The following is a 22,911-nucleotide window of genomic DNA, read 5'->3' on the forward strand; positions in this document are numbered from 1 at the left end:
GCCCACTGTATGATTTTCTGGTGACTGCTGCCCACTGTACGATTTTCTGGTGACTGCTGCCCACATTGCGATTTTCTGTTGACTGCTGCCCACTTTACAATTATTTTTTGATGACTGCTGCCCACTTTACGATTATTTTCTGGTCACTGCTGCCCACATTACAATTTTCTGGTGAATGCTGCCCACATTGCGATTTTCTGGTGACTGCTGCCCACTTTATGATTATTTTCTGGTGACTGCTGCACACTTTACGATTAATTTATGGTGAAATGCTGCCCACATTTTACGATTAATTTCTGGTGAAATACTGCCCACTTTATGATTAATTTCTGGTGAAACATTGCTGCATTATGATTATTTTATGGTTAAACGCTGCCCCATTACAATTATTTTATAGCTGCCCCATTACCATTATTTGGCACCTATGGGGGGGGGGGGGGGGTTTCATCCAAATTTCCGCAGGGGGCCCAGTGATTTCTAGTTACGCCCCTGCTTGCAGTACTGGGGATGTCTGTATTTAGTTTTGGTTCAGGTGATAGCGTAAGGTTAGGGTTAGTCTCATGTGTAAAGGCTAGCATTCGTTTTGGGCATTTGGTGGAGAAACGGAAGGGTTGTGGAAAAGGTTAAGGATAGTGCTATTAGCAGTAAGAAAAAGATTAAAGTATTTGTTTGGCACAGAATAGGGGGAAGGTCATATGTAGGAATAAGGGGGAGAGGCTAGGGTGAGGGTAAGTGATGGAGTGATAATTGTGTCAGGAGAGATCAGACAAGAGCAGCAATTTTATACATATCTGGATTTTTCTGTGGACCCCAAAACTTACTGAGGCCGGTAAATTTTTGGCTGTCTAGGACAAAAATCTAGCATGAATTGCCAAACAATGAACACCTTGTTTCCTTCTGTTTCCCATGCTGTGGGATGCCTCCCATAGAGATGGGCTAAACAGTTTGCCGGCGAACATGGGCTGTTCACTGCTTGCGTTTAACACAATTTTTTTTTTTTTTTTTAAAGAATTTGCTGTCGCATTTTCCCATAGACTTTAATGGCAGGTGAGCAGGCCACCGACTTCAGCGGTTAATAGCAAAGCCCCCTTATGTGCTAGAAACACCAAATATTCAGGGTATATGGAGGAGGACAGTGGGTACAATAGGAAAAAGGATCTTTACAGAGGTACTTGGCTGCTGCACAGACTCATCTTGTTTTCTCCAATATTTGATGAAGCGGGGGTTGTGACCTGTGAAACGTGTTGCATTGTGGAGTACTTAATAAAAGTTATTTTGATTTGAAAATAACAGCTTTCAATCTGTTAAATCTGCAAGGGAGGTAAGTCTACCATAACTTCCTCATTTTTAAATAGCGTTTAAATGTTTTACTCTTATTGGTGTCTCTGTTCAACATCTTGTATCAAGGGATTAAAGAGGCTCTGAAGGGTGAACCTTACATCATTTTTTTTTCTATACTCTAAACAAAAAAAAAGTTTCAAAAAATAGGTACAGTTGCCAGGGATCTTTATACAGCCATATTGCGGCTGTATAGCGATCAGTGTTGCTCATCCGGAATGGATTCTGGATATCCGAACTACCCAGATAAACCAAACTTTTTCCACTATGTGAACCCGGATCCGGATTCCAGATTTCATCACAAATCCAAATTGTACTATCCGGGTAACGTGGATATTTGTACGCAATCCGGATATCTGGTCGGATATCTGGCGGATATCCGAATCCGGATACTGTAACCATGGAGATGACGTAATTGAGCCAATCAGAGGGCTCCCAGCACAAGCCCTAGCAACCAATCACAATGGGGAACCCTGGCCAGCCCCTCCTGACCACATTGAGCCAATCAGAGGGCTCCCAGCCTAAGCCCTAGCATCCAATCACAGAACGGAACCCTGGCCAGGCCCCCCTGTATATAAGGAGTGGTGCCATGATGAGAAATCTCGTCCTTGCTTGTGTGGCTGCTCACTGAGAGACATGCTCCAGTGCTGCTGCCTGGCCTAGCAAGTGCTGTATACAGTGATAAACTAGAGTGACCAGATTCTTGTCGGTTCAACCTGGGATGGGGGGTGGGTAATCAGTGCGCGCACCACGGTGCGCCGAAAAATGGGGGGCTGCGGCGAGCGCAGCACACTGTGGCAAAAAATGGGGGCTGCGGTGCACGCATCGCCGAAGAATGGGCATGGCCATGGCATTGTATGGGCAGAGATAGCATAATGATGTAATAGCGAGGCATAAGAAAGCAGTGTTTACGCCATGATGTGGTCAAACGAGGATTCGCATCATGGGTGTGCAGAAACTGTGTGATGCTATTTAATAGTATTCCGTGACCCCAAAGCAGCAAACATAGCCAACTATGACCATTAAATAATAAATGCAGCAACAGTTACCCCAGACACCAGAAAATAAACGCAGTGTGGGCAACATGTCAGCAGAAAATAAACACAATGTGGGCAACATGTCAGCAGAAAATAAACACAATGGGCAACATGTCAGCACAAAATAAACTCAATGTGGGCAACATGTCAGCACAAAATAAATGCAATGTGGGCAACATGTCAGCACAAAATAAATGCAATCTTGGCAACGTCAGCACAAAATAAACGCAATGTGAGCAACATGTCAGCACAAAATAAATGCAATGTGTGCAACATGTCAGCACAAAATAAACGCAATGTGAGCAACATGTCAGCACAAAATAAATGCAATGTGTGCAACATGTCAGCACAAAAAAAATGCAATGTGAGCAACATTTCAGCACAAAGTATACACAATGTGGGCAACATTTCAGCACAAAATAAACACAATGGGCTTGATTCACAAAGCCGTGCTAACTGTTAGTACGCTGGTGAAAAGCCCATTATCACGCCTAAAATCAGTTTAGGCGTGAAAAAATAAACTCGCGCGCATTTACGCACGCAACGCCATTAAACCCTACGCGACATTTCGCGTGCACCGGACTTTGCGCGCGCAAAACTTTGCGCACAAGTTTTTCCCTCAAAGCGGTGCTAACCTACTTAGTGCAATGCTTATCATGCCCAAAAGTGTTTAGGCGTGCTAACTAGGTTAGCACCGCTTTGTGAATCAAGCCCATTGTGTGCAACATTTCACCTGGAAAAAAAAGCATTTACTCACCTGACAGAAGTCTCCGGCCTCTGGCGCACTGCTCCTGGGACCATCTTGCTCCTGCACTGCAGTCTCCCATGCTGACAGGCAGAGCAGGGCTACGGGAAGTTAGCGCCCGAAGCCCTGTACTGGAGACATAAATAGTCTCCAGTACAGGGCTTCGGCAGCCATCTTCCCATAACCCTGCTCGCCTGCCAGAACGGAAGAGTATGCAGGATGGAGCGGGGCTGCAGGCAATGAACTGGCGCAGCATCTATAGACACCGCAGCCAGTTCATGCAGATATGGTGGCCAGAGTCCCGAGGCCGGGACGTCCCGTGGCTAAAAGCGGGACGTTTCCCGGGACCTCATGCAGCCTGGGACAGTGGACCCCGAAGGCAGGACGCGTCCCGGGTAAAGCGGGACGTATGGTCACCATAGATAAACCTAAAGCTTTTCAGTGATTAACACCTTCACTACACTATTTCAGAGATTGTGCTGCAGGCCTGCAGCAGCTGCTATTAGGTCCTGTGTGTCTGTGTCTGCTGTGCACAGAACCCAGGCCTGCTGCTGGCCTGCTATTAGCCACAGTATAGGTTAGGGAATAGGATTACTGTGTATTGTGTAGTTAGACAGTTAGTGTGCACTGTCTTCTCCTCTGCTGTTTGTCACTCTGTGCTGATTTGCTTTAAAGTCCAACCCCGATTTTAATAAAGTACAAATACCCCACATCTTCTGGCTAAAGCAAGCTGGCGCTGGCAGTGGTCAGACTCCGAGCACCAGAACCCCCTCTGCCACCCCTGCCGACACTGAGGCCTGTTCAGGCAGCCAGTCCTCAGTGGCCTCCTCTGCTCCCTACACCGCTTCCCGTGCAAGGAAAGACCGCCGCCAGAACCTGTTGGGCGAGTCTTTTCCTGTTGTTGGTAAGAGGGGGATAGGGGGACATGAAGTGGCTGGGACTCACTATGTCTGCCTTACCACCCCTTACCACCACCACCACAACCTCCTGGCTCCTCCTGATTGTTAACTATGACTAACTAAGCACCTGGTTCACAATTTTTTTACAGCCGTGGTACCAACGCTACGTGCCACGTAAACGTGCCACGTACACGTGCCACGTCCGGCATGCTCCTCCTGGCACATGTTACACCTCTTGCTGCTGCATTGCCCTGCTCCTGCTGCCTGTGCTGCTCCCACCACCAGGGTGCCACAGGCCACTGCTGTTGTGCTGATACCACCTATATTGAACCCAAAACACAATTGCTGCGTAATTTTTTGGAGGTGTCTGGGCTGAAAACTGTCATGTCCCAGTTGTGCGGTTGGACTTTGGACACAATGTGGGCTGCACGACCGCTGTCTGGAACCTAGGCCTAATGTTAATTTACAGCTATATTTTTTTTTTTATTTTAAGTCCCCACATAATCAATTAGTGTTTCCCTTTAAAAAAAACATGATGTTACATGCCTCATTTACCCTCCAAAACATTTGGAAGCAATTTAAAGGCCACTTCCGTTTTTCTATCCGGATATCCGAATCCGCCCGGATATCCCGTATAATGCGTTCGGATATCCGCGTGTACTCGGATCCCGCAGAGTTTGCATTCGGATATCCGATCCGGATATCTGGGTATCCGGATCCGGATCAATTCGGATTTTGAAAAGGGGTATCTGGGCACCCTTGATAGCGATCCCTAGCCAAATCATTGCCACTGCGTGTGGACCCCCTGGAAACCTCATCATGAAATTCATTGCTCTTTCGTTTGATATATGATACATGTATTATTTTTTCCTATGAAACTTTAAAATGAATTTTCTCAAAAATTATAAGGTCTATTTAATGTTTTTTTTCCTCTTGTACCTACTGTCCTCCTCCACATACCCTGAAAATTAGGTATTTCTAGTACATCAGGGGGCTTTGCTATTAACTGTTAAGTTGGTGGCTGTTCGCCTGCCATTAAAGTCTACAGTATGTAGCCCGCTGCGAACAGTCTATTTGCACATTTTTGTAGAAATTCACGTTTGACGTTTACAAACTGAAAATGTGATGTTCGGCACATCTCTAGCCGCCAGTTGTCCTCCTCCTCCCTGTCCACTAAGCAGCACAACCTGCTTGGCTATAAATTTAAATTATGTCTGTACAGCATTTGTTCCCCAAAATGTTGCCCTAATGATCAATGAACAATTGCTATGGATGACAGAATTTAACCGTGTGTACGAGGCTTAAGTTTTGACAGTGCACATATACACACCAGAATGACATATCTTTACAATGCTCCAGCACAGGCCCCCCTCTTCCTACATTCAAACCCCCCTACTTCCCCATGTACGGTGTGGAGGAGGGGCCCAGACTTCTTCCTTCTCCACCAGGGCCCCCTCAGGTAGACACCAGAGAAGACAGTGACACCTAGTGGCTGAAGCAGTAACACCATAGAGATCTCACGGTAGAAGGAGAGGTAAGTCCCGGTTGCCACTGGTGCTGCCATGCTGATCTGGGGGTCTGAATGGACCACAGCTGGGGGCGCGGAGGCTAGCCTTGGTGGAGGAGGAAGAAGTCTGGGCCCCTATTTCCCACAGTCGTCGGGACGCTACCCTGTAGTTACACCACTGCTCCTGCAAAAACGAATGCCTTGCATTCAGAAATCCATTCTTTCTTCTGCTTATACATACTTTTCACAAACACCAGCATGTACTTCCAGACTTTCAAATGATATTTTAGTGATTTTGAGTTGAGTTGTAGTTTCTGTGATATAGGTTATGTGGTGAATTCTTTTGCTGTTGTGGAAAAGGGAAGAATTACAAATAATCTATGATAGATGTGCAATATACTTCACTAGAATATATTTTTAAATAAAGAAGTGAATTGTTCTAACCAGTACCAGTTGTCATTTTATAAAGGGTTGGAGAAACACCAATTACTAATCGTGAAATCGGGTCAAGTGAATTGAGTTATGATGGAATCTCAATCTACAGCAAGGGTAAGTCAACGTGTGAAAAATTAGTAATCACTCTAGTAATCTCTAAACAGATAAGTAAATAAAGCTATAGCCTTGGGCAAAGTAGGCATGATGCGGTTTGCAGGGTGAACCTGATGGGATGAACTACTTACCCCAGAACTACTTACCCCACAAACTAGCGATCTCAGGTTCACGAAACCAGTAAATCTTTATGCTAACATGGACGAACTCATCAAACCACACCATATCTATGTTGGCTGTTCCCTAAATTCCCTGTTTTATCATCCTGGAGCTTTGGCCAACCTGTCCATCAATCACCTTTTCCAGCACCTGACCGAATTGGCAGTACCATCTATCGTGCACATTCAGCTCTCTATGCTCCTTTGGCAGTGTTAATCCTACAGAGAGAAAGTTATTAACTCGAGCGGGATCAGATTCATTTTCCCCACCTGTCTCTATAGCGGATGTCTTTTTGGTGACCCACATTTGTGAGTATACTACTTTAAACTACTTTTGTCCTGACCCTTATTTAGACATACTACATCATATTGGCTTTTGGTTTTATTTTTCTTGCTTTTATCTTATGAAAATGTGCACATTTCTGTCATAATTCTGTCAATCTAAAAAAATTGTGTTATTTTATCTTAAATAACGTTATGCCACTTTTGGTTATGTTTGGCTTATGTTCTATGTTCCAATCTCAGTCTGTTCTCCTCCTCTTCTGCATGTACAGTCAGTTCCTGATTGCTTTGAAGTCAGTTGGCTTAAGCCTGGTACACACATGCAATTTTGATTGGCCAATTTTTTTTCACTTTCATGTAGTTCGAGAGCCTTTATACACATAGTTCATAGAATTTAAAATCTGTTGGTCCTCATTTGACATGGAAGTGGTAACATTGGCCATTGATTGGATGTATGCATCAAACCCAATTGAGTTCAAATCAAAACAATCAGGAACTAAAGGCTCATACACTCATCCAACTTCATGCACAACCAACCGCACAACATGATCAATCAAACAACAAATTGTTTACCTGACAAGTACGAACACACACACACCTACCAACTAACTTAAATACTATGCATGCAAGCTAAATAACAAACTTCACAACATGCCCACATTCAAAAACAATAAAGTTGTTGTAGACTTGTACACACATTCCAACCTGCCTGATAGTTGGTCAGATTGATCCACCAGTTTGATCTGGCAAACAATTTGTTATCAGTTGGTCATCTGGATGTTTGTCAGCTGTCCAACTATCTTCCAGACTTGTCAATTGGAAAATAAGTTGGCTGATTGTTGGTAGGTGTGTATGATACACACGCCCAATTTAATGCACAACCAACCGCACAACATGACCAACAAAACAACAAATTGTTTACCTCTCAACAACGTACACACACCCCAACCAACTAAACAACCAACTCACTTAAATACTATGCGTACAAGCTAAATAACAAACTTCACAACATGTCCTCATTCAAAAACAATAAAGTTGTTCAAAAGACTTATACACACATTCCAACCTGCCTGTGAGTTAGTCAGATTGATCCACATGTGTATGAGCCTTAACCCTTGATATAAAAGAGGAGAACAGACTTGGGTTCGAAAAATGGAACATAACCCAAGCATAACTTAGTGACTAACTTAGTGTAACGATCGGTGTAACACAGAAGGTCTGATTACCGGTGAACTGCAGTATCACCGAGAATACAGAATATACCCGATTATTGGTGATCTGCAGTATCACCGATAATCAGATATATCTACTAACCTCTGGACACCTGAGATAACAAGTGAGTGTTAGGTGCAACAATAATACCTAGGGTACTGCACCTCAGGAGAAGGTACAGGGGCAGTAAGGAGTACTGCACAGAAGTATGTTCCTTCCAATGGCCTAGACTCTCCCGGGGGAGGAGCCAGGCTGAGTGAAGGAAGGAAAAAGATGTGAAATCTTGCGCTGCTAGGGCAGTAGTCAAGGGTGGCCGAATGACGTCACACTTTAGCTGCTCCTCTTAGAGCCCGGCTGTCAGAGGCTTGTTATAAGAGACACAAAATAAAAGGAGGAGCGCTCCTAGTGTAACATCGCTTTATTAAAACAATTGCGCAAAATAAAAATTCACTTACTAGATGTAAGGTGAATACAAGCATGTAAGGCCAGTTCTCGAGGTCGGGCAAGCCAGGTCGTTAATACACAGACAGATAAAGTACAGATTCAGGAGACAGATACGTAATCCAAAAGACAGGCAGGGTTCGGCAACGGGGTATCCGAATAACGAGGTACAGAGTCAGGAGGCAGATACAGGAATGAGTTCAGGAACGAGCAGAGTTTGGCAACAGGATATCAGAAATAGCAAGGTACAGAATCAGAGTTCAGAGGAATAGTCAGGCAGGCAAAAGGTCATAACAAATAATACAGATCAATAATTCCTAACGCTAAGGTGTGAGGTCCTTGATCGTCAACACCTTTGGAAACTATGCTAGAACATAGATACAAACAAGGTCTGAGTGCTACCACGTTGTGATCGCAACGCCAGACACTGGAAGAATGACCAGCATCCAGTATATATACATCAGCGCTCTCCAGCGCCTCCCCTTAGTGCTGGACCAATCAGGAGTGGTGGAATTGTCAGCTGACCACCTTGGTCAGCTGACCCTTTTCTGGCTGCCATATAAGCTCTGCCTCTCCGCGCGCACGCGTGTCATTCTGAATCTAGGTGGACTACTGGTTCCAGCCACACCTGCCAAGTCTTGCAATGTCTCTGCAGAGCCGTGCGCGGGGTTGGCCGCACCGCTACCAGCACAAGCGGCGGCGGTCTCCCCGCGCTGGGACAAATTGTCAGTGCCAGATCCATGCATGCTAACCGCCGCGTCAGACGCAGCGGTTTTTCCGCGTTCCGCCATGCCATCTGCGGAAACAGCCGCCTTGCTCTGAGTAGAAGCGGCGGCTTTTCCGCGTTTCTCTACACTTAGTGACTAAGTCACTAGTCAATCCAACTATTGGATTGACTTGTTATCAGTCCTTTCAGTTGTTTGAACAATAACAAAATACTTTTTTTGTTGTTGTTTCAACTTGTTTCACAACAAAAGTTGTTTGACAATTGTGCTGCATAAAAGACTGTTGTTAAGCGTGTGAATGGGGCTTTAGTGAAAGCTATGGAGCTTGCCATAAATATTTTTCCAAATTGTTTCTCACGGTCCACCAAATGTCTTTTAAAGACTTTTGCCAGGCCTCCTGAGCGGGAAACGGAGTGGAGGCAACTGGCAATGGGGAAAATGTGGGCAATCTCCCATTCACTACCTGAAACGGAGAAAAACCAGAGGAAGAACTCTTCAAATTATTTTGTGCAAACTCTGCGAAGGGCAGAAATTTGACCCAGTCATTCTGCACCTCAGCGTCGTAACACCTTAGAAACTGCTCCAATGCCTGATTAACTCTCTCAGTCTGACCATTGGTCTGTGGGTGGTAGCCTGACGAAAATGACAGCTTCATGCCCATTTGGTCACAGAATGCTCTCCAGAATCTAGAAATGAATTGGACTCCCCGATCTATGTTTTCTGAAATGCCATGCAGCCGAAAAACGTGAATGATGAACAAGTCGGCCAACTCCTGGGCTGAGGGGAGTCCTTTTAAGGGCATAAAATGGGCCATTTTACTGAAGCGGTCGACTACCACCCAAATGACCGACATGCCCTCAGACCTGGGAAGCTCACCCACAAAATCCATGGACAAGTGGGTCCACGGCTCACTCGGGGTGGGCAAAGGCTGTAACGTACCTACAGGTGCCAGCCGGGAGGGCTTACTTTTTGCACAAACCGCACACTCTCTAACAAACTCTTTGCAGTCCGCTGCCAGAGAAGGCCACCAGGCACACCTGGCCATGAGATCTTGCGTTCTGGATGCCCCCGGGTGTCCCGCATTCTTGTGCGAATGGAGCATCTCCAAGACCTGGAGACGAAATGGTAGCGGAATAAACATAACCCCATCCGGCTTTCCTTCTGGGATGTCCTGCTGGAAGGGACTTAAAGTCTCCTTCCAGTCTTCCCAAGTTTCAGTTGTAGCTAGCACCAATTTCTGTGGGATAATGGTCTCAGGAACGGAGGGCTGTGCTGTCTCTGGTTCAAAGCACCTGGAGAGGGCATCTGCCTTGATATCCTTGCTACCCAGGGTGTACGTAATAATAAATCTGAATCTTGAGAAAAACAGGGACCATCGAGCCTGACAAGGGCTTAACGTTTTAGCCCCCTCGATGTATTCCAGATTTTTGTGATCAGTGTAAACCGTGATCGTATGTTTTGCTCCTTCTAACCAATGACGCCACTCTTCAAAGGCCAATTTAATGGCCAAGAGCTCCCTGTTGCCTATATCATAGTTTCTCTCTGCTGGGGAGAACCTACGAGAAAAATAGGCGCACGGATGCAATCTACCCTGCAAGCCTGACCGCTGAGACAGCACAGCCCCCACTCCGACCTCCGAGGCGTCTACCTCAACAACAAAAGGAAAAGAAGTATACACGTGTCTTAGGATGGGTTCTGAGCAGAACAATTCCTTCAAGGTAGAAAATGCCTGAAAAGCCTCAGGGGACCAGTGAGTGGTATCCGCCCCCTTTTTAGTGAGACTGGTGAGGGGTGAAATGACTGTGGAGTACCCCTTTATGAACCTTCTATAGTAATTTGCAAAGCCTAAGAACCGCTGAAGAGACTTCAACCCAACCGGCTGAGGCCATTCTAGAACAGCGGAGACTTTGGCAGAGTCCATAGACAAGCCCAAGGTGGAAATTATGTACCCTAGAAAAGCGACAGATGTTACCTCGAATATACACTTTTCCAATTTAGCGTAAAGCAAGTTCTGTCTCAGTTTGTCCAACACAAATCTAACATGAGTCCTATGCTCAGAGAGGTTGTTGGAAAAAATAAGTATATCGTCAAGATAAACTAAAATGAATCTCCCCTACACCTCTCTGAAGACCTAATCGATGAGTACTAGGAAATGGCCAGGGCATTACACAACCCGAAGGGCATCACTAGGTACTCGTAATGCCCGTCGGGTGTGTTAAAGGCCGTTTTCCACTCATCGCCCTCTCTTATTCGTACCAGGTTGTATGCCCCTCGTAAATCTAACTTCGAAAAAATCTTAGCGTCGGTGAACTGCGTGAATAAATCGTCTATTAAGGGTAACGGATAGCGATTCTTCACTGTGATTTTATTCAGGCCCCGGTAATCAATGCACGGCCGCAGGCCCCCGTCTTTTTTCTTTACAGAAAAGAAGCCTGCCCCGGCCGGCGATCGGGATGGGCGGATAAAGTCCTTGGCCAAATTTTCACGGATATACTCCTGCATGGCCAATTTTTCAGGCCCAGACAAATTGTACAGATGGCCCCGAGGAGGCATACAACCCGATCGGAGATCGATGGGGCAATCGAAAGGGCGATGTGGAGGTAACTTATCAGCAGCCTTGGGACAAAACACATCTGAATAGTCCGAATACTGCTCGGGTACCCCTTCTATATGCACCCTGGTTTGGCCCAAAGTCACCTTCCCTAAGCACTGTTAAACACAGTGATCTGACCAACTCGTTAGCTGACCGGTGGCCCAATTGATCTGTGGGGAGTGAAGGTGCAACCAGGGCATCCCTAAGATGATAGTGGAGGATGTCATGTGTAATACAAAAAACTGCAGTTTCTCTGTATGCAGTACCCCTATAGTGACTCCCACCTCCGGTGTCCGAGACAGTGAATGATCTTTCTGCAAAGGGGAATCATCTACTGCCGTAACCTGAATGGGTGGTTTTACCGGGGCGATCGGAATACCCAATTTCTTAGCAAATTCAAAATCCATAAAATTAGCCTCAGAGCCTGAATCAATAAAGGCTTCAGTGATCTCGGTTTTATCCTCCCATGTAACTGTACAAGGGAGAAGTAACCTTTCTATCCTGTTGGGGTAAGAGACGTACGCCTAGGGTGTTACCCCCTACAACTCCTAGACGGCAGCGCTTCCCGGCTTATTAGGACAATCCCGTACTCTATGCCCCCCTTCAGTGCAGTACAGACACAGTTGTTCAGTCATCCTCCGTCTTCACTCCACCTGGGACAGCTTAGACCGACCACTCTGCATTGGCTCGGGTGGAGGCAAGACGGGAGGAGACGAGGCAGGAGGAGGTGGGGTCACTGGGGTTGCTGCATAAGAGACCACTCTAACACGGTGACTACCCCTGGTCTGTTTTTGATAGCGCAGCCTGCGGTCAATCCGAATGGCCGCTGAGATGGCCTCATTGACTGTTCTGGGCTCAGGCTGACCTAGCATCAGATCAGAGACCTCATCAGACAGCCCTGACAAGAAAAAATCTAATAGGGCATAAGTGTCCCACCTAGCTGTAACTGACCACCTCCTAAATTCCGCTGCATAATCTTCGACCGGACCTTGACGCAAGAGCTTGAGCTTCCGCTCAGAAGTCGAGGCAAGGTCCAGATCGTCGTAAATTACAGCCATGGCTTTAAAGAATTCCTCCACAGAGGTAAGGGCTAAATCTCCGGTGGGTAAACTGTATGCCCATGTCTGGGAGTCGCCAGATAACAAGGTTTTAATAAATGTGACCTTTTGGGCCTCGGTTCCTGAAGATCGGGGTCTCAACTCGAAATAGGATAACACTCTACTCCTAAAATTACGAAAGTCAGATCTGTGGCCAGAAAATCTTTCGATTACGGGCATACGTATATCAACGCTAGGAGGGGATCGCACCTCATCCACTGATGTCTGGAGGGCTTGTACAGACCCTGATAGGGCATCAATTAACGCTTGGTGATTACCCAGCACTTGGTTGATGTTATCCACCGAAGTGGCAAGTGCGCCCAGACGGTCAGTGCGTGCGTCCATATTGTTTTGGTCTGGCGTTCTGTAACGATCGGTGTAACACAGAGAGGGTCTGATTACCGGTGAACTGCAGTATCACCGAGAATACAGAATATACCCGATTATTGGTGATCTGCAGTATCACCGATAATCAGATATATCTACTAACCTCTGGACACCTGAGATAACAAGTGAGTGTTAGGTGCAACAATAATACCTAGGGTACTGCACCTCAGGAGAAGGTACAGGGGCAGTAAGGAGTACTGCACAGGAGTATGTTCCTTCCAATGGCCTAGACTCTCCCGGGGGAGGAGCCAGGCTGAGTGAAGGAAGGACAGAGCGAAAGTGACACCAAAGAGGGGGTGTCACTAACAGGTCTGAGAACTGCCTCTAACAGTAAGGCCAGTTCTCGAGGTCGGGCAAGCCAGGTCGTTAATACACAGACAGATAAAGTACAGATTCAGGAGACAGATACGTAATCCAAAAGACAGGCAGGGTTCGGCAACGAGGTATCCGAATAACGAGGTACAGAGTCAGGAGGCAGATACAGAGTTCAGGAACGAGCAGAGTTTGGCAACAGGATATCAGAAATAGCAAGGTACAGAATCAGAGTTCAGAGGAATAGTCAGGCAGGCAAAAGGTCATAACAAATAATACAGATCAATAATTCCTAACGCTAAGGTGTGAGGTCCTTGATCGTCAACACCTTTGGAAACTATGCTAGAACATAGATACAAACACGGTCTGAGTGCTACCACGTTGTGATCGCAACGCCAGACACTGGAAGAATGACCAGCATCCAGTATATATACATCAGCGCTCTCCAGCGCCTCCCCTAAGTGCTGGACCAATCAGGAGTGGTAGAATTGTCAGCTGACCACCTTGGTCAGCTGACCCTTTTCTGGCTGCCATATAAGCTCTGCCTCTCCGCGCGCACGCGTGTCATTCTGAATCTAGGTGGACTACTGGTTCCAGCCACACCTGCCAAGTCTTGCAATGTCTCTGCAGAGCCGTACGCGGGGTTGGCCGCACCGCTACAAGCACAAGCGGCGGCGGTCTCCCTGCGCTGGGACAAATTGTCAGTGCCAGATCCATGCGTGCTAACCGCCGCGTCAGACGCGGCGGTTTTTCCGCGTTCCGCCATGCCATCTGCGGAAACAGCCGCCTTGCTCTGAGTAGAAGCGGCGGCTTTTCCGCGTTTCTTTACACTTAGTGACTAAGTCACTAGTCAATCCAACTATTGGATTGACTTGTTATCAGTCCTTTCAGTTGTTTGAACAATAACAAAATACTTTTTTTTTTGTTGTTTCAACTTGTTTCACAACAAAAGTTGTTTGACAATTGTGCTGCATAAAAGACTGTTGTTAAGCGTGTGAATGGGGCTTTAGTGAAAGCTATGGAGCTTGCCATAAATATTTCCTTTTAAGGAATGCAGATTGCCTGGCAGTCCTGTTGATCCACTGTCTATAATTCTTTATTTTACTGACTCAAACTGAGGATGCAGATCAGCTGCTCTGATTAAATTCACATGCTTGTTTGGTGTGTGTCATGAACAATGCTGAAGCCAAATATCAGCAGGGCAGCTGGGTAACTGGAATCCTTTGAAAAAAAATGGTTGCCTCAATAGCATTCAACTACAGGGAGGCAACAGTTCTGGGACCCGATGCTCTACAGGTGAACTGTCACCCTAGCAGTTGCATCCAATCACTACAGATGCACAGGCTGGGGATAATGGTCTGCCAAATGCTCAGCTAGTAGTGAAATAAGGCATTTGTGATGAACGCAATCAGCGAATGACACTTACGCAAAATTTCACATACATTTCACATACTTTTTGAAATTACACACATATGTAATTATGATTTGTAAATTCAATTGTGTTCAATTGTTTTCATGCACTCATTCACAATTTAGGGTAATTTTTGTGTAAGTTTCACATAATTTTGTACCAACTTTAGCAGTAAATTGCAAAGCCCCCAAACATGTTATTGTCACCAAAACTGCTACATATGTTAAGAAGAATAGTGGTGGGTACAAGTAAAAAAAAAAAAAAGTTCAAATAGATCTTGTAGTTTTTGAGAAAATCGATTCTAAAAATGCAAACGTTTTTTACACTCAGAAAAATGACAGTTTAAAAACCATTTTTCCTTTTCATTTTTAAAATTAATTTTCTTGAAAACTACATCTTTTTGGAGAAATAGTTTTTTTGACTTGTACCCACTACTCTCCTTAAAGTGGACCTGAACTCTTGTACAGGACACAAGGAAAACATAACAGAAATGCACCCTGTGTGTATTTAGAGAGTTTAGCCTGTCTAATCCCCCCTCATTTGTGTGTAATCACTAGTTGTAATTTGATCCCTCCCCTGTGTCACCTGACTGCCTATGGCAGATAAGCAGATAAGCCCATTTGAAAGCACAGGCTGTTAGCAATATGTCTGCTGCCATGAATCAGGAAGTAGAAACTGTGCAGATTTATTTTTAGCATTTGTATCAGCTGTAAAAAAGAAATGTTTTTGTTTAAAGGTTATTATGCTGTTGTGTATCTTTTAGAGCATAGAGGAGTTCTGAGTTCAGGTCCACTTTAACATATATATCAATTTTGAAGGAAAGAGTGTATGGGGACTTTGCTATTAACCTCCCTGGCGGTAATCCCGAGCTGAGGTCGGGCTAGCCGCCGGAGGCTTAATGGAAGTGAATGGAGGCAGCTGGGATCATTTACATACCTCCCCCGGCGATCCAGACATCGGTAGCCCTTCTATTTCCTCTCCTCGGAGGCTCTAAATCACACTGGTGAGATCACCGTCATTAATCTCACCTAAGTTTTACAGCACCACCCGGTGGATGGAGGTAAAATTGCAGCACTGGGACCCAGAGAGGTGAATGAGTGCTGGGGCTGCTGCTGGCTTCCTGGCTGCATGATTGTTTCCTGATTTTTAGGGTCTGAAATATTCAGAAAAGACCCTAAAATCTGGAAATAATCATACCACCAGGGAGGTTAACCGCTAAAGTCGGCACAAAATAATGCAAATTTACGAATTATTACAATTAGACAAAATTAAGTATGACTTTTTCCTAAATTTCACATCATAATTGTGAATTTCGATGCAAAATTATGTTTGTGTGAAATATGTGCTCATCACTAACTATAAGGCATATGTGGTATCATTTAAATTGGGAAAAACCAACAAATATTTTTTTTAGGTTTTAAAACTATGGGACTTAGAATTAGAGAACTAAAATTTGAAAAAAAAGCATATTTTCTGAATTTAGGTCCAATTTCCTCCCACAAAAAATGCTTATAAAATAAAAATTATTGGAAAAGGATATATACATCACTTGAATGTTACAAGTAATGAAAAAAGTTATTGCTTTTTTAAAAGTGAAACAGTTGAAGTGTCAAAATGATCAGGAGTGCACAGGGTAAGAAAACAGAAATGCAAATTAAAAAGTCAAATTAAAATTCAGAAATATATACAAGGACCACTAGCAGTGATCATAAGGGGTGATTTCATTTTTGCAATGTTTCATGGAATTTTCACAATTATGATTCTGATTATGATTTTCGGGGTAATTTTGATTTTGCATAATTTTAGCATAATTTTTGCAGGTCATTCAAAATGACATTCAAAGAAATGCATTAACCTGAGGGCATGAGAAAACACAGTTTATGCATATGTAAAAAAAACAACAACACATTTTTGCACAAATAAATTGACATGGGCATTAGAAAGTTACACTTTTAAATCATTGTGAAAATATGCAATCATAATTACGATAATGTGCAAAATTAATGTAGCAGTAGCTCACACTTTCACATTACAATTTTGTGCAATTTCAAATGTCTTTATATTACTAGTATGTAAAATTAGAGCTCACTAACTGTTTTTATTCTGTGCCTTTCAGTGTCGTGTCCAATGATTGACAACATCTGCTACGCCACCATCAATATCAAGAAAATGGAAGGTTGGTGGCATTTTTGGTGTTTTCTAGTGATGACAGTTATTTCACAAGCTGAGATTTGAGCATATTGTTCTCAAACAAGTATTTTGTTAATACAATACGTATTGTTTATTATTGGTTGATTATTACAAATGTGTCTATTATGTTCCTTCAGAAAACTTATACTAAAAAATGAAAAAGTAATCAGGATAAAAATAGACATTGTGCACAATATATCTAATGGGGACGAATTAACACCTAAATCCAGTTTGAAAAATATTATTTAATAGTTTAGTAAATAAAGGGACAACATACTGTATAACTAAGGATAAACAGGCACATTTTTTATGTTTGATCTCATGGGGCATTGGTCCATTTCGCTTACTGAACTTTTTCAAGTTATGATAGGAAAAATGTTTTTTGAATGTGGTTTAATGACAAATAGGTGTATCCACCCATCAGTAGTGAAAATGTATATACTTTCACAGAAACAGCAGTAGATGTCCCACATATTAACACATAGGCAACCCTGGGGCAAATTGGCAATTGCTTTACAGCTGCAATTCTGCTGTATAAGTATCCCTGGAAAATATAGGTATTTTTAACATGAAAAAATGTCAGGGGGTCCCCCTCCAAAGCCTCTTTAACCCATTGTCACCCATACAGGCTGGTATAGCCAGAATGCAGAGCTCAGACAATGTGGGGCTCCACAGCCTTGGCTACACCAGCCCCCATGGTCCATGGTATGGGGGGACTCTGGATGAGATGGGTGGCAAAGCCTCCCCCTCTCCCCCAAAGCCCTTGTCCATACCATGGACAAGGGGCTTTTACCCACCTTCAGTGCTGAGGAGGAGGAGGTGCATGCACTGGGAGGGTTCATGGAGGCATCTGGGGGTCCACTTCAACAAGGTAAAATGGGTATAGGTGTACTTTTTCACAATGAGTTAAAAAAATAAATAACACAGCAACAATGAGAAAAGTATTTTATGAGTTAATTAACCATAAATACTTACCTTTACCAATATCCAATGTCCTGTGCCAATATCATCTGTAAACCTGGATTGAAGAGCCACAATGAGCAATTAACAGCGCCCACACACATCACCGCTGGCACTAAAGTATCGTAAGCCCTGCCAGATCATCTTTGAATCTGTCATTTAAAAAACATTTTACCTATTGTAACTTTGTGATTGATTTTCTCAAACACTACAAGGTTTTTTTGAAAGATTTTTTTCCCTTGTCCCCCCTGTTCTTCTTAGCATACTTAGCAAAGTTGGTGATGCTAGTACTATATATGTGGGCTTTGCTATTAACCACTAAAGTCGGCGCTCTTGACTTTAATGCAATTTGTGCAACTGTTTTTGCCGAAAATTTGCTGAACCACTTAAAATTTGGGGAAATTCTCGCAAGTCTGCCAGAGGAATTCTCGCTCACTCCTATATATTACCTTTTCTTGATTACTTGGCGCTTCTAAATTTAATAATTTCAAGTACAGATGAAATTCAAGGAAGGAAGTGACATACGGCAGTGACCCGACTACAGATCACAGATATTTAAGCACAGGAGGGGGGGGGGGGGGGTTTGTGGACAGGGGTAATAAAATACATACAAATCCTTAAAATGAATATATAAGTGGCTTACCTTAAAGTGACCCATAAGCATGGATGCGTCCCTAGCTGTCATCACGCGTGCCTCCCGTGGTTCGCCCGGAATCCGCTGTGTAGCCGCAATGAAACCCGGGTAGACGGCTCAGTTAGGCTCAGTCTGGCTGAGTGACATCAGCCGTAGCCTTCTGTGCTTGCTCAGAAGTCCCCCTGCTGATGTCACACAGCCGCTTACAGATTGCGGCTTAATGGAGGACCACAGGAGGACAGCGAGGGACGCATCTGTGCTTCTGGGGCTGGAGGAAGCCCCGCATAAGTAAAAAACAGTCTTTTTACTCATCTCTGGGTCACTTTAAGGATGACACAGCTATAAGGTAAAAGTGCAAATGTATTTGCACTAGTATCTCCTGGGAGGCTTATACTTGGCCTGATGAAGTTAGCCGTGTATACTCATGAAGTCCTAGTGCAAAATACATTTTCAGTTTACCCTATATCCGTGTCATCCTTGAGGTGAGCCACTTATTTTCATTTTTAAGGTTTTTAATGTATTTTATTCTTCTTCTTTCCCCCATTGTGTTTGTCACTCTCCTGAGGAAGGCAGCCTCTTGCAAGCTGCTTTCAGCCTGTGTTTTATCAAGAAAGTGAATAAAGTACAGTGGTGAGCCCTGTACCTGAGAAGTTTTGCCAACCTCTGAAAACATTTTTTTAATGGCAAAAAACAAAAAAAAATTGTTAACAGAACATTTTTTTTCACTGAGATTTAATATTACTGAAATTAAATATTTGGCACTGATTTAAAGACTCATGAGGATCTTAAGAGATCATAAGCAGAGTTGTCAACCTTGGTCTAACATAAAAAAGTGGTTGGGGGGAAGGGGCACCATTTTTACCCCCTGGTCATGGGTGCAATTTAGCCTAGAGACTGCCCTGAGCCTATCTTAAAGCGTACTCTTGGTAAATAAAAAAAGTAAAAGTTACGGATGCCTGCTTACATTTTAATGGGCCCATGCCTGGCCTTCCCCACTCTGCAATCTCGCTTGGCTGTGCAGTGAAGCCATGGCTCAGAGCATCCTTTTTGCATGTGCTATTCAGAAATATTAGAAATTGTGCATGCGCAATAGGAATGCTCATTCAGATTCCTCAGAACTGATATCTGGAAAATGGAAATCGGAATTTGGTGGAATTTCAGAAATCGGAATTCCATGGAAATCCGATTTACCACATATCATTATTTTTAGCCCAATAACAAAATCTGGAAGCATTGGACCAATCAGAGAGCAGAATTTTTCTGCAAAAATCGGGATACTGTGGTAATTTTAGACCAAACACAAGACTGATTTTCTGTCTTTCCAGTTCTCCATTTTTCAATTTTTGTTGTTGTTATTTTTTGAATTATCTGATGCAAAAAATGACACCCAAAATTCTCCTCGGAAATCCAAAAATCGTAAACCAGAAAATCGGAAATGCTAAAAATAGAAAAGCCAAAATTTGCATAGGTAGAAAACGGAAATGGGCATTTTCGACCATACCTAATGCTCAATATGCTCCCGGCAGTGGCTGCTTCACACAGTTGTGCGGAAGTGCACATGGGGGCACATTGGAGAGTGAACAGTATGGGGTTACAGCGGTAGCAGGGAGAGGAAGCCTTTTTTTTTTTTACCACGGATGAAAGCTTTATAGTAGAGCACCATCACACATGCATCATAACTACATTTTGCATCAGGGAGCGGCTTTGGACTGACGGTATATATTTGTGTTATACATTTACTTACCCTCTGTAAATGTATACAATTTTAACTCTAATTGCAAGAATTCATATTTAAGAGTTGGTGATAAATATTTGCCTTTCTTGTTCTCCTTTTCCAGGCTCCTCAGTTTCACCCAAAAACGAGGTAAGTACATGTGACAGTGATGCCCGGGCAAAACTGTGACTTAAAGAAAGTAATGGTGGCCTAACTAGAAAAGTGGTCATTGGCATTGCAATAGAGGTGGTATGTTTTTCTCCTCTTTCCGTAACTGCTGCTGTGTGCCCCCTTAAGTGTATTTTAATCCTTAATATTTCTTCTTATGTTTTTATGTACTGCAAGGGATCAATTCACAATTACTCTTTTGGCTTAATAAACAGAACCTGAGGTATTCAAAATGTTCAAAGGCAAATGCTTACCTAAGGAGATGGAAGCCTCTGAGGGACCCTCCTGAACATTGGGGCCATGCTCCTATTCTGGCACAAGCGTGGTTATGCTACACTTGTGATAAGCATGGCCTTGCCTGTGCAGAAGCATGGAACCACTCATGCCTGAAGAGGAACACAATCCTATTACCAACAAGCCCTTGTTGGTAATCTTCAGGAGGACTCACACTTGGCAACGGGGGACCAGAGGATGGTGTGGAAGTCTCTATAGGATCCAAAGGCTTTCCTCTTCTTAGATATATCTTTTGGTACCCAAGGTTTGCCTATGGTTCACTTTAAGCATGTCTACAAATTTCCCAGAATCTAATGCTAACCACAGGCCAAATGACAGACGACAACCACAACCAAAGTGGTCACAATAGACACCCATAGTCATTTTGGCTACAGTGGAAGGGTAAATCTATTTAGCAGTCAGGTGCATGGTGCAGGGGTAGTGTCGGGGCAGGATGTCATGGCTGTCCTGGTGCAGTGGAGATGGGTGCTATGTGAGTGAAGAAGGGGGTGAGATCGGCGAGTGGCGGCGGCTGTCACGGAGGCCGGGGCTTGCTATACTAAAGTAAACTAAAGTATACTAGCTCAGGAAGGATTCCAATTGATCTCTTAATTGACCAATGGAGAGTTCCTGCAGAGCTTTTAAAGATGCCTTGCTGGGGCTTGCTATACTTTAGCATAGGAAGTGTGGAGGAGGAGCAAAATGTGCCCAAATGTTCATCATCATTAATCAACTTTCCAGAGGATATTGGGGGGGAACCATTTTTGAGGATACTGATGTGGGATCATAAATGAAAGGAAGGCATTTCTGGTCAGTCAAAAATATTTTTAAAAAAGTCTCGAGGTTATGTTTTTGACTTTCAACCCTTTGTGCAAATGTAAAAAACTTCATTACCCCTATACTCATTTCACCTGCACTTTGTTTTGTGTTGTTCATTTTGACTTTTACAGGGCTTTACTGATTCACTATCTCTGTTTATAATTTCCCCAGGATGAACATGCTGTGTTATATTCTGTGATTAAAAATCCTGGAACTACATTGGATACTCAAGCGACCCTCGAAACACATGACACCGCTGACATCTACCAGAATATAAAACCTCATTAGGATGGTTCATTTCAGTAATTAACAAGAACGGTGTTTTTTGGACTGAGCAAAAGGCTTGTCGTGATCTCTTCTGTAGCGTCTGTAGAGTCTGCTGCGGGCTGCAGTTGTACTGCAGCCAAGCAATTCTGTTTGCTTTTTATGCATTCACTTGCATAGGGGTTGCACTCACACTGAGTGTTGATTCTATCTGCAACCGCTCTGAAGTTCATGGCAGCTTGGGATGCTGTTATTAATCCAAACATTATCTGTTGCTGCTGAGTTGTAATTACCTTTATGCAGGTTGCATAATTTTGTCTGCCTTTTCCGGCTGTCAGCTTGTGACTGATTACCATTCACCTGTGTGGAAATTTGCATATTTGCTCTCATTGAATGACCTCAGTATAAAGGGTTGCTTCCTGTGAGCATGCTCCGCCCATCATTGTTTCTGCTCTGTCTAAGCTGTTACTGGGTCCTTGGATACTGTGATTGATATTTCCTTGTCTTGCTACTTTCCTAGGGCAGTTATCTTGTGGAGCTACGATTATATATTTTCCCACGGGGACATATATGCGTACTCCTTTCTAGTGCAGAGATTTTGTATTGTTTGTATTGCCTAGCTTAGTTCACTGTATTGCACCAGATCTAGCTAGTCTTCCTTGCATATGTTATATATTGGTTCATCACCAATATATACATATTCTAGTCAGCGTTTGTTATTTTCCTTGTATTCGTGCTACGGTGATAAATCAGTGCCGCTGATATATACGTACTCAAACTGTTGATATCCTGTGTTTAGCTAGTCAGTTTTAGCAAGTTACGGTAGGTTGCACTTATCGTGACCACCCGTGCTTAGCTAGCATAGTCCTGTTCTTGTGAGGTGGCCATTGCCGCGGTCACTATTGGCTACCTCACTCCAGTCTGTCTTGTCTCATTTGTGAATGCTTGCTGTCAATGAGGCAGTGACTAGATTAGCAAGCATTCATTCTGTCAGTCTCTGTCCTTATTTCTCAGTGTTTTGGACAATAGACGCTCAGCGCAGCTGTCGCGCTGAGCAACCATTGTTAAATGTAGTTTGTGGTTGCTCAGAGCTGCACTCGCTCTGCGCGCCACATCTCCTGCTGGGGTCACTCTGTTTCCTCTTCCAGTGCATTCGCACTATACCCTGAGATTTCATAGTTTTATGCCTTGCTTGA

General features: G+C 43.9%; 1 protein-coding gene across 1 annotated transcript in view; it reads left to right on the forward strand.

The window, feature by feature from the left end:
• Nucleotides 1–21,797, forward strand: part of LOC137533396 (Fc receptor-like protein 5) — an 82,351-nt gene extending 60,554 nt beyond the window's left edge. The window contains exons 12-15 of the mRNA XM_068254798.1: nt 5,996–6,075; nt 16,810–16,869; nt 20,316–20,341; nt 21,623–21,797. Of these exons, the coding sequence (XP_068110899.1) occupies nt 5,996–6,075; nt 16,810–16,869; nt 20,316–20,341; nt 21,623–21,739 (283 nt within the window). The 3' untranslated portion in view covers nt 21,740–21,797. The remainder of the gene's footprint in view (nt 1–5,995; nt 6,076–16,809; nt 16,870–20,315; nt 20,342–21,622) is intronic.
• The last annotated feature ends 1,114 nt before the right edge of the window (nt 21,798–22,911 follow it).

The sequence above is a fragment of the Hyperolius riggenbachi genome, chromosome 9 (assembly GCF_040937935.1).
Source record: "Hyperolius riggenbachi isolate aHypRig1 chromosome 9, aHypRig1.pri, whole genome shotgun sequence".
Taxonomy (NCBI): domain Eukaryota; kingdom Metazoa; phylum Chordata; class Amphibia; order Anura; family Hyperoliidae; genus Hyperolius; species Hyperolius riggenbachi.